The sequence below is a fragment of the Vicia villosa genome, unplaced genomic scaffold, assembly GCF_029867415.1.
Source record: "Vicia villosa cultivar HV-30 ecotype Madison, WI unplaced genomic scaffold, Vvil1.0 ctg.001413F_1_1, whole genome shotgun sequence".
NCBI lineage: Eukaryota > Viridiplantae > Streptophyta > Magnoliopsida > Fabales > Fabaceae > Vicia > Vicia villosa.
The window spans coordinates 420,128-432,632 of NW_026705608.1; the positions used below are offsets into that span (position 1 = coordinate 420,128).

Sequence of the window (12,505 nt, forward strand, 5' to 3'; positions counted from 1 at the left end):
CAAATCCTACACATTGGTTTTTTTGACTTGGTCTTTTTGTCTTAAGTCTCTTTACTAGTGACCTAACCTCACCCAAACATGATCCAAATATTCACAAAAGAAAAGCAAAAAAAATTTCGATTTTCTAATAAGAGTCAATCAAACCATATTTGTATAGGTAGAAAAATCTAATAATAAAACTCACTTACACTTGACAAACACACTTATCATCATGTTTAAATCCGTTAGACAAAAACAAGACGAGATCGACATTATTGAAAGCGCAGGTCTAAAATTTTGATATGTCTTTAAAAAAAGTGAAGTTGAGCAGGACGGACAATAAACTTTTAAAATTTAAAAATTATAAAAGCTTATGTTAGTTTCTGTACCCACAAAAATTCGAAAAAGAACAAACATTGTGAGTGGACATATTTGACAACGCGAACCTAAAACATAGGTCTGTCTCGTAAAAAATCGGGGCAAAACGAAAATGATCAACAGATCAAATCCGTGTTATCATTCCTACTTACACTATTCCGTTAATCAACTCAATTATTAGTTATAAAAAAATATATCTGATTGTTAATCCAACTCGATGGTTAGTTGTGAGAACATTCGAGTACAAAAAATATCATTCAAATTTACGATAGTCATTTATTCATCTTTAAATATCTTTTTAAATAGAAACTTTCACTTAAACTCAAAGAGATCTATCTTTTCATAGTATTTTAAAAAGGTGTAATTATAGTATTTTTAAAGTATAGCTTTTTTAAAAATCCACGTTTGTAGCTTGTACCGTTGTCCAAAAACAACTAACTCTAACCTCTTCCCATTACATTTATTTTCTATCATATCTTTTATTTAAACCCCTAAGGTACACCATTCCATATATCATACATATATAACAAACCACTCTTAAAGATACTCATCACATTTCCCATTTCATATTTGTGTTAACCAATTCAGGTATCATCAAATAACAAAACACATACATTCCATGTGACATTTCCAACATTTCCTTAACATTTGTTCTTGTTTTTTTTCTTGTTTTTTTCAGGTGAATTAATCAAGAACATTTTGAGATGGAGAATTCTAACTATGAAAACGGTTTCCAACAAATTAATGTGAAGCTAACAAGTGAACCATCACTTGTTCCACCATCTGAGGAAACAACAAAAGGAACATACTTTCTATCAAACCTTGATCAAAACATCGCGGTCATTGTTCGAACCGTTTATTGTTTCAAAAACAAAGACAAGGGAAACGAGGATGCTTGTGAAGTGATTAAGAATGCATTGAGGGATGTTCTTGTTTATTATTACCCTCTTGCTGGGAGGTTGAGTATAAGCTCAGAGGGGAAACTGATTGTGGATTGTACTGGAGAAGGTGCTCTTTTTGTTGAAGCTGAAGCTAATTGTTGTATGGAGGAAATTGGTGATATTACAAAACCTGATCCTAGGACTCTTGGGATGTTGGTTTATGATATTCCTGATGCTAAACATATTCTTCAGATGCCTCCTTTGGTTGCTCAGGTATGTTTTGTGACTAGTGAAACTAATTTTTTTTAGTTAGGTCCCTAATTTTTTTTGAGTAATTTGTAATTAGATCTTAAAATTTAAAGATTTACATGTTTAGAGATTTAAATTTTTAAAGGTTGGATCCACCTACTAGACCGTGACCGAATACAAGAACGTCATTGAGGGCATGCAATATAAACTACTGCAAATAGCCCAAAATTTTCCACTGTGAAACCATGGTTAAATAAGACTCATAGAATATTTATTATACTTGAACTTCGGCAAAATAAGGCTCCTATTTATTTTGCCTTTGCCACGGAACGTGTGCTTCAAAAAAACTTAAGACAACCCAGACAGTTAGGGCTGTGCAGGGCATAGTTCAGTCAAAAAATCAAATTGAGTTATTGTAAAAGATAATTTGAATTGAATTAAACCGTTTTAATTTACTTAAAATCGAACAAAACTAAAACTATTTATTTGGTATATCCGCTCAGAACTCTGAACCGCACTAAATTGTTTTTCTCAAATCGAACCATTTGCTAAAGTATCAAACTATTATATATTTTTTAAATCTTTTAATAAACATTTTTAAACTTGATTTTAGCGTTTTCATTTTCAATTTCGATTTAGTTTGGTTTATTTACCATTTAGTTCAATTCTAAAGCTATTTATGTAAGATAGTTCGGTTTATTAATTAAATAATTCGATTATTTCAACTTCAATTTGATTTCACGGTTATTTTTATTGTCCTCCTTGATCATAGACACTAAAAACCTTTTATGTAAAAAATGATAAAAAGGAAATTTTTTCACACTTTGTCTTGTAACCTTGAAGAATCAATTCAATATTTTAGGTAACTAAATTCAAATGTGGAGGTTTCGCTCTTGGACTATGCATGAATCACTGCATGTTTGATGGAATTGGAGCTATGGAGTTTGTGAATTCATGGGGAGAACAAGCAAGAGGTTTACCAATCTCGATCCCTCCGGTTCTCGACCGGAGCATACTAAAAGCGCGCAATCCGCCAAAGATTGAGCATTTGCACCAAGAATTCGCTGACATCGAAGACAAATCAAACACTAACAGCTTATACGAAGACGAAATGGTGTATCGATCATTCTGTTTCGATCCCGAAAAACTAAAAGAATTGAAGAAAAAAGCCATGGAAGAAGATGAAGATGGTGTTCTTGAATCTTGCACAACATTTGAAGTGCTTTCAGCTTTTGTTTGGATAGCTAGAACAAAAGCACTTAAGTTGCTTCCAGAGCAAGAAACAAAGCTTCTTTTTGCAGTTGATGGAAGGGCTAAATTTGAGCCCAAACTTCCAAAAGGGTATTTTGGGAATGGAATAGTGCTAACAAAATCTGTTTGTAAAGCAGGTGAAATTACAAACAAGCCCTTTTCATATACTGTGAAACTTATTCAACAAGCAATTAAGATGGTGAATGATGGATACATGAGATCAGCTATTGATTATTTTGAGGTCACAAGAGCTAGGCCTTCTTTGGCTTGCACACTCTTGATCACAACATGGTCTAGGCTTTCTTTTCATATCACTGATTTCGGTTGGGGCGAACCGGTCCTGTCGGGACCGGTTGGCTTGCCGGAGAAGGAAGTGATTTTGTTCCTTTCACATGGGCAGGAGAGGAGGAACATCAATGTGCTTCTTGGTTTGCCTGCTCCTGTCATGAAGATCTTTCAAGATTTGATGAAGATTTAGGATTTTATTATTATGTTATGTTATATATGATTTGATTATGTTATTTTTACTATATGGCTATGTTATTTCTTAAAGTGAGTATTTATTATGTTTAAGAATTTATTGGAGCTACTGTTAGTTAATAATTAATGTCCTTGTATTAACAATTTATTTATATTATTATATAAATATAAATATATTTTTGATGGTTGATTTCATACATTTTATTGTTATTTTTTGGACTTGATCTCTAATTTTCGGAGAAAACATCTATGAAAATTTAATAGAAGAATAAGTAAAATATAATAAATAACTATTTCAGACGGAATCAAACTATAAATTTAAAATTTAGTTAAAAAATAAGTAGAATATGAAGTAAAGATTTTTAAAATAAAAAGAAAAAGAGCAATAAAAAATTATTAAAATAAAACTCTTTCGTATTCATTTGATTCTCAAATCATAAATAAGTTAATGCATACTCACAATAAAATTAAAATAATTGTTATTAGTTTTTGCATTAAGTCTTTTATTTTTGCCACTTCCATGCCGCCGCCACCGGTTAAGTCACCAAATAGATGTGCATAGACAGTGGTTCCAGAATATTCTCACTAATATTCTCAGTGAAGGTTAAGGAATTACTATTGTGAAGGAGAGAGTGAACCTGGATGGAAAGGGGCTTATGAAAGTCTCTCTTGAAGAAGAAAACTGATTGCTACCAACGGTCACGTTGGATGAGAAGTTTTTTCCAAGAATTGGGTAATCCTTGAAAGGAGAGACTGGTCATTAAACTCCTAGGGAAGAACATGTGATTTCATTGATGGAGGATATGTTTAAAAGATGTGGAAACTTACCGGAAGTTTTGAGATCATGGACGTTGATAAATGTTTCTTTATGGTCAAGTTAGAACTGCTCGCAGATAGGGAGAAAATTTAGTTAGAAGGTCCACAGATGTATTTGACCATTATTTGGCAGTAGCTCGATGGACTTCAGACTTTGCATCTCCTATCACAAAGTGGAAAAGACTCTGGTTTATATTCGATTTCCAAGGCTTAACTTATTGTATTATGATGAGAGTGTCCTTCTTGGTTTAACACCTGTTGTGGCTACTCTTGTTAAACTAGATACTAACACCTTGAATGTAAAGAGGGGGAAAGGTGTTAGAACAAGATTTGTTCTGATCAATATTCTTAGTTTTGATGATAACAAGTATATGAATTTTGTATGAGATAATGTGGTACTCTAATACTATTCAATTTCTGTTTCAGGAATTATGTAAAGAGTATGCACAAAATCAGCGCAAGAAGCACTGACTCAGAAGGTTAAGCATGCAACATCAGAACATGGTCTGGCAAGACATCAGAAGATGGTCAAGCAGAATCAGAACACGGGTCTATGGAAGCATCAGAAGAACTTGAGATCAGAAGCAGAAGCACTGAAGTTCTCATGGTATCACGCTCAGAAGCTCTTCAAGGTCAGAAGACAAGAAGATGCTCTGCACCAAGCTGTTTGACTCTGATGACATTCAAACGTTGTTTACACAAACATCAGATCAGAAGCAAGTACTAGACTGGCAGGCTACGCTGACTGACAAAAGGAACATTAGAAGCTATTAAAGGCAACGTCAGTAGAGACAGCGGAAACAAGGCTCGAGGTAGTTGACAAAAGAGTGAAACATTAAATGCAATGCTGTACGGAATACGCAAAGCATTAAATGCTCCCAACGGTCATCTTCTCAAGTGCCTATAAATATGAAGTTCTGATGAGAAGCTTAACAACACTTGCGCACTATCCAGAAACACTGTCAAATTCAAAAGCTCTCAAACTTCATCATCAAGCTCACTACATTGCTGTTGTAATATCTTAGTGAGATTTAAGCTTAAACTTAAGAGAGAATCACAGTTGTGATAATAGCTTTTTAAGAAGCATTGTAACTCTTAAAAGAATTTGTTTACATTAATTTGTAAGTTCTAGAGTGATCAGGTTGTTGATCAGTATACTCTAGCAAGTCTTAGAAGTTGTCTAAGCAGTTTATTCCTAGAGTGATCAGGTTGTGATCAGGATACTCTAGAAGACTTAGCAGTTGGCTAAGTGGAAAACTATTGTAATCAAGTGTGATTAGTGGATTAAATCCTCAGGTGAGGTAAATCACTCCAAGGGGGTGGACTGGAGTAGTTTAGTTAACAACGAACCAGGATAAAAATCATTGTGCAAATTGTTTTTATCTTACAAGTTTTAAAGCTACACTTATTCAAACCCCCCCTTTCTAAGTGTTTTTCTATCCTTCAATTGGCATCAGAGCGCCGGTTCTAAGGTGCAAGCACTTAACCGTGTTTAGAAAAGATTCAGGAAGAGAAAAACGCTTCAGTAAAAGATGGCTGGTGAAATTCCAACAAACACACCTACATCTACATCTGGCTCTGCTGAGCAATACAATGGAAATGGTAACAATGGTTATACTAGACCACCAGTATTTGATGGTGAAAACTTTGAATACTGGAAAGATAAACTGGAAAGTTACTTTCTTGGTCTAGATTGTGACTTATGGGATCTTCTGGTGGATGGTTACACACATCCAGTGAATGCTACTGGCGTAAGGCTTACAAGACAAGAAATGAATGATGATTAAAAGAAGCTTTTCAAAAATCATCATAAATGTAGGACTGTTTTGCTGAGTGCTATCTCTCATGCTGAGTATGAGAAGATATCTAACAGGGAAACTGCCCATGATATATATGAGTCATTGAAAATGACCCATGAAGGAAATGCTCAAGTCAAGGAGACCAAAGCTCTTGCTCTAATCCAAAAATATGAAGCCTTCAAGATGGAGGACGATGAAGATATTGAGAAGATGTTCTCAAGATTTCAAACGCTAACTGCTGGATTAAGAGTTCTGGACAAAGGTTACACCAAGGTTGATCATGTAAAGAAGATCATCAGAAGCTTACCCAGAAGATGGGGTCCACTGGTGACTGCATTCAAGATTGCAAAGAATCTGAATGAGGTTTCTTTGGAAGAGCTAATTAGTGCCTTGAGAAGCCATGAGATAGAGCTGGATGCAAATGAGCCTCAGAAGAAAGGTAAGTCTATTGCATTAAAATTTAATATTAAAAAATGCACTAACGCTTTTCAGGCTGAAGAAGTAGATTATGAAGAATCAGAATCAGAAGAAGAAGATGAACTGTCCATGATCTCCAGAAGAGTAAACTAACTCTGGAAGAGCAAACAAAGGAAGTTCAAAAGCTTCAGAAGTTCAAAGAAGTTTGAACGAGGAGAATCTTCTGGTGGCAGAAGATCTGACAAGAAGGTCGTCTGCTATGAGTGCAATGAGCCTGGACACTTCAAGAATGAATGTCCAAAACTTCAGAAGGAGAATCCCAAGAAGAAGTTTCATAAGAAGAAAGGTCTTATGGCAACATGGGATGATTCTGAATCAGAATCAGAATCAGAATCAGACTCTGAAGGAGAGCAAGCCAACTTTGCACTAATGGCCACAGTGGATGATGGATCAGAATCTACATCAGAATCAGATTCTGAAGAGATATCCTTAGCTGCAAAGAGGACAAAGCACAAAATGTCATGGTACCTGGACTCTGGGTGCTCGCGACACATGACGGGAAAAAGGTCTATGTTCCAAGACCTAGTGCTTAAGTCTGGTGGAGAAGTCAAGTTTGGAGGAGATCAGAAGGGCAAAATAATTGGCTCTGGAACCATAAGTATTGGTAACTCTCCTTCCATAACTAATGTACTTCTTGTAGAAGGATTAACGCATAACTTATTGTCCATAAGTCAATTAAGTGACAATGGTTATGATATAATCTTCAATCAAAAGTCTTGCAAGGCTGTAAGTCAGAAGGATGGCTCAATCCTATTTACAGGCAAGAGAAAGAACAACATCTATAAGATTGATCTTTCAGATCCTGAGAAGCAGAAGGTGACTTGCCTTATGTCTGTTTCTGAAGAGCAATGGGTCTAGCACAGAAGATTAGGATATGCTAGTTTGAGAAAGATTTCTCAGATTAACAAACTAAATCTGGTCAGAGGACTCCCAAATCTGAAATATAAATCAGATGCTCTTTGTGAAGCATGTCAAAAGGGAAAGTTCTCCAAACCTGCATTCAAATCTAAGAATGTTGTCTCTTCCTCAAGGCCATTAGAACTTCTGCACATTGATCTGTTTGGACCAGTCAAAACAACATCTGTCAGAGGGAAGAAATATGGATTAGTCATCGTAGATGATTATAGCCGCTGGACATGGGTAAAGTTCTTAAAACACAAGGATGAGTCTCATTCAGTGTTCTTTGAATTCTGTACTCAGATTCAATCTGAGAAGGAGTGCAAAATCATAAAGGTCAGAAGTGATCATGGTGGCGAATTTGAGAACAGATTCTTTGAGGAGTCCTTCAAAGAAAATGGTATTGCCCATGATTTTTCTTGCCCTAGAACTCCACAGCAAAATGGAGTTGTAGAGCGAAAGAATAGGACTCTGCAAGAAATGGCCAGAACCATGATCAATGAGACCAATATGGCTAAGCACTTCTGGGCAGAAGCAATAAACACTGCATGTTATATTCAGAATAGAATCTCTATAAGACCTATTCTAAATAAGACTCCTTATGAATTGTGGAAGAACAGAAAGCCCAACATTTCATATTTTCATCCTTTTGGATGTGTGTGTTTTATTCTGAATACTAAAGATCATCTTGGTAAGTTTGATTCTAAGGCACAAAAATGTTTTCTTCTTGGATATTCTGAACGCTCTAAAGGCTACAGAGTATACAATACTGAAACATTGGTTGTAGAAGAATCAATCAATATCAGGTTTGATGATAAGCTTGGTCTTGGAAAACCAAAGCAGTTTGAGAATTTTGCAGATATAGATATTGACATATCAGAAGTTGTAGAACCAAGAAGCAAAGCTCCAGAAGCTGAAAGTCTCAGAAGCAAAGGATCTGAAGATCAAGTTGCTGCATCTTTAGAGAATCTCAGGATTTCTGAAGAGCCAACAGTCAGAATATTTCCCAGACTCACTTCAGCTCATTCAGAAGATGTGATTCTTGGAAAGAAAGATGATCCTATCAGAACTAGATCGTTTCTAAAGAATGACAATCAGAAGCAGTGATCAGAATCAGAAGGTGTAAAGTCTATTCAGTGCAACACAGCTGTCATCAAGAGAATTCTGATGGTGAACACGTGTATGTACGGTTGGTAAAAGCGTGAGTTAATCTGATGGGACGCCGCCCTAGGTAACTGTGTTAAATCATTTCATTTACCACGATCTCTCATCTAACGTCACTCATCATTTAATGCAATTGATTTCATTTGATTTTGTAACTGTTCATTCTCATAACTTCATTGCATTCATTTTCAAAGCCGTCTCTATAAATACTTTTCAAATCATAACGTTTATCTTTTTCGCTCCCATTCTCTCTTTCTTCTTGCATGCATTTTTGCAATCTTTTCAGTCTCTTCTCAAACCCTAAGCGCAAACCCAAATCTTGTTCTTCTAATTTCTGTTCTGTTTCAATGGCCGCTTCATCATCTCTCAATGTTGGCTCATCTGTCTCTCTTCATCTTCAAGAAGAAGAAAATCAGCAAATCACTCCGGTTGTTGCCTGCTCTATTCCTAAGAAGGATCTAGAAGTTATCTGTGAACTCGTGGTAGATTTTGATAGCATCGAAGAACATGAATATCATCTTAAAGAAGATATCATTTTTCAAGGATGGACCTCATTGTTTGCTGAGTTCTGTGGACCGGTCTACCCAGATCTTGTTAAGGAATTTTGGGTACATGCAGTTGTTGCCCCTAAATCCATTCTGTCTTTCGTCCATGGGAAGTTTGTGGTAGTTACTGAGAACATTCTGAGAATGATGTTCGATCTAAGAAACCCTGAGGGTGCTTATGAAATTGATCAAAGGGCTGATTGGGATGAAGTGTTGTCTACCCTTTACACAGACGTTAAGAAGACAAAGCATGTCAAGGACATGAAAGACCTCTACAAAATCTGGACCAAGATTCTTCTGGGGTGTTTCTATCACAGGAAAGGAACATATGTTGCAGATTTCGTCAACAATGAGCAGAAATACATTCTGTATTGCATTGCCACTAAGAAGAAGGTTGATGTTATCTACATAATCTTCAATCACATGTGGAATGCTGTGTGGGATTCCAGAAATGCCTTCAGAGTACAAAATTGTACGATCATTCCCTTTGGAATAATCATTACAAACCTTCTGGTTCACTCCAAGACTGTTGAGAACCTGGAAGCTGAAGGTACTATCAAAGACCTTGTCGTTACCACTGGAAGTTGCTTGAATGCTCTCACTTTGAGAAAGATGAAAGTTATTGATACTATCATCAAAACCCCTCAACCTCTTCCTGGAACAAGAAGCAGAAGAGATCCTATTCTTGCTAACTTTGAAACCTTCTTCAGAAGTGAGGTGCCAGAAGTCAGAGCTAAATATCTGAAGTCACTCAAAGAAGATGAAGGAGTAAAAGATCAAGAGAAAGGTGCTCCTGCTAAAGGAGGTCGCAGGAAAACTTCTACTTCTAGGGCTACTGCCTCAGAAGATGTTTCAGAAGCTGCTCCTTAAGCTGCTGAAAAGAAGGAAAGAAGGACCAAAAGAAAATTTGATCATCCTTCTGATAATCAGGTGAAGGTAGTTCAAAATGTAGTTGCTGCTACTGTTAAAGAGGTTGTTCCAAAAGAAGTTATTGCTGAAGTCGTTCAAGCTGTGTCAATTGAATTTGAAAAGAATAAGAAGAAGGCTGCTGATAAGAAGAAGAAGAAGAAGTCGATTAAAAATGTTGAAAATGTTAAAGCTGTTGAGAAGAAGAAGATCAGAAAAAGGAAGCTGACAATAAATGACTCCGATGAAGAAGAGGTTGTTCAAGAAACTGTGAATCAGCAAGCTAAAATCTCTCAAGGACCAACAACTCAAGCAGTTGAAGGTCAAAAGGTTGCTGTTAATGAGAAGGAAGCTCTGGAATCTGCCAGAAGGAGAGAAATCTCTCGTGGTAAAGCAAAGATTGTTGAAGAGCAGAAGAGTAAGAAGCAGAAGAAGCTTGAGGCCGTGTTCGAAGCTGTTCAGAAGGTATCCAAAGGTATACATCTCTCTGAACCTGATTCTGTTCCTGTTTTACGTTCAGAAGTTGCACCAATAGCTGTTGCCCAAACCCCTGAACCAGATAAAGCCCCATCAGAATCACCCATCAAAATCCATGTTCTTACACCTCCCACTTCTCCTGTAACCAAAATCCTTACTCCTCCTCCTTCACCCACTCCAGATGCTCCCATTCCTTCTCCTCCTCCCTCAACCAACCTTGCTTCTGACCAGGTCCTTGATAACCCTGTTCTTGATATACCACCCCTACAAACTCTCTTTCCACCTCACACAAATATATCCACTTCTCAACCTCCTCCCCATGCCAGCTATGAACCCATTCCTTCCACCTCTCAAAACAACCCATGTGTTTCTGATCTTCCAGACTCTGCATCACATGAGCAATTGCTCCGTGATTGCAACTACACTCCCAAGCCTCGTCCTGAAGCTGAAATGGTAGTGTTAGACTCTGAGAATGAAGCAGAATCATCTTTTAGGTTGGATAGAGAACCTCAACCCTATTCTATCCCTAACCCTGTCTCTCCAATAACCAAAATAAAATCCCGCCAGGAATACCCTATTGGTGTAATTTTTGAATTGGTAAAGAGGAATCTCATAAGAGTCTTTGATACTCTCAGAATCGCTGAAAGTGCTGGCCTGAATGATGTTGCTATGCGAAAGTTCTGGAGAATCTTCCAAAGAAAAGCTGATGCTTGTTTTGAAGAACTTCAGGAAGTTTGTGTAGAAGCTGCTCCACGGCCTTGTGGTATTCTGAGAAGTTATGAAGACTTCTGGTTTGCTCGTCTCGGAGGGAGATATATCTTTGAGGAGAAGCTGTTCATTGATGAACTGGAAGAAGCAAGAATTGCTGCTGCAATGGAAGCTAACCCTTGCAGGGAGATTGTGGTCTGGAGATCTCAATATCCTGTTCTGCTCGGAGACTTCAGGACTCTCTTTGAATTTCTGAGGGAAAACCCTTCTGAGGAAGATCCAAGCTTGGTCATTCCAGAAGTTGTTGACCCACCAGAAGTTGAAGGTCCTTCTGCTCCTAGGAATCTTGCTGCCATTCTTCAGGCACTTGAGAATGGAGATTCTGAGGTACCTGCTGCAGAGTATGGAGATGCTTCTATGGAAGAAGCAGATGCTGAAGCTCATGTTGCTGAAACCATTCCTGTTGAGAAACATCCTGCAAATGATCTGACTATGGAAGCTACGGATCCGCATGCCATCCCTCTGGAAAGAAGTTGTGAAGCTTCTTCTGATGAACCTTCTCGTTTTGCAAGGACTTTGGAAGTCATTCAGAAGAACCAGGATGAGCAGAGATCGATCAACGCTGAGTTTCATGCTTTCATGGAGAGGCAGAATGAGAGCAACAATGAGATTCATGATATGCTGGCCAAGATCATGTCAAAGCTAGGGTCATCTTAGATTGAGTCTTAGATTGTCTTTCTTTTGCTGTGCTGTATCTGTTTTCTCTTTGCATCTCCCCTTGCCCTTCCTCTTGTACTTCTGAACTTTTTTTCCGTGCTTAATGAAAATTATCCTTTTTCTTCTATGTGTTTGTCTTGTTTTTCATCTGAATCTTTTATGTTTTTGATGTTATGACAAAAAGGGGGAGAAAAATGTGATAAATGATCTGATTTATTTTATCAGTTGCTGGGAGAAAGGCTCCACATTTCTAACAGAACTTGCAAAGTTCTATGTCTTTGAATGTTGTTTTGCAGGAATTGAAGATCCTATTTAAAGCTCAACATGAGAAGCAAAGACATGGGGAAAAGCAATTCTATAGAGAATCAAGCTCATGGAAATTGAAGCAAGCTGAGTGCTTTAAAGCCTCAAGAATCAGAAGCAAGAAGGAAGAATGTTCTGATATTCTGATGATAGAATATACTTTCAATCTTATTCTTTACATGTTCTGATGCATGTTTTTAGTTACAAAATATGCTCTGAAACATTTTGTGTGTGTGCTCTAATACATATTATATGTTATGAAACATATTCTATGTTCTGATTCATTCATGCTGACTTTTGTCGTTTAGTTTGTTCTGTAACATTTCAGGATGTAGAGATGCTCTGATGATGCTCTGGTACATTCAACAATGTTCTGATACAATCTAGCATGAAATGACTCAAGAAGAAATTCAAGCTCTGAAGCTTTCCAATGGAAGCAAGAATCAGAAGCTATGAATATTCTGAAGATCTAGGAAAT

At 37.0% G+C, this 12,505-nt stretch overlaps 1 protein-coding gene across 1 annotated transcript; it reads left to right on the forward strand.

Annotated features, from left to right (window-relative positions):
• The first annotated feature begins 801 nt into the window (after positions 1–801).
• On the forward strand, positions 802–3,401 carry LOC131635030 (omega-hydroxypalmitate O-feruloyl transferase-like). Its single transcript, XM_058905633.1, has 3 exons — positions 802–945; positions 1,037–1,511; positions 2,350–3,401. The coding sequence occupies exons 2-3, from the start codon at positions 1,062–1,064 to the stop codon at positions 3,214–3,216; spliced, it is 1,317 nt and encodes a 438-aa protein (XP_058761616.1). The 5' UTR covers positions 802–945; positions 1,037–1,061; the 3' UTR covers positions 3,217–3,401.
• The last annotated feature ends 9,104 nt before the right edge of the window (positions 3,402–12,505 follow it).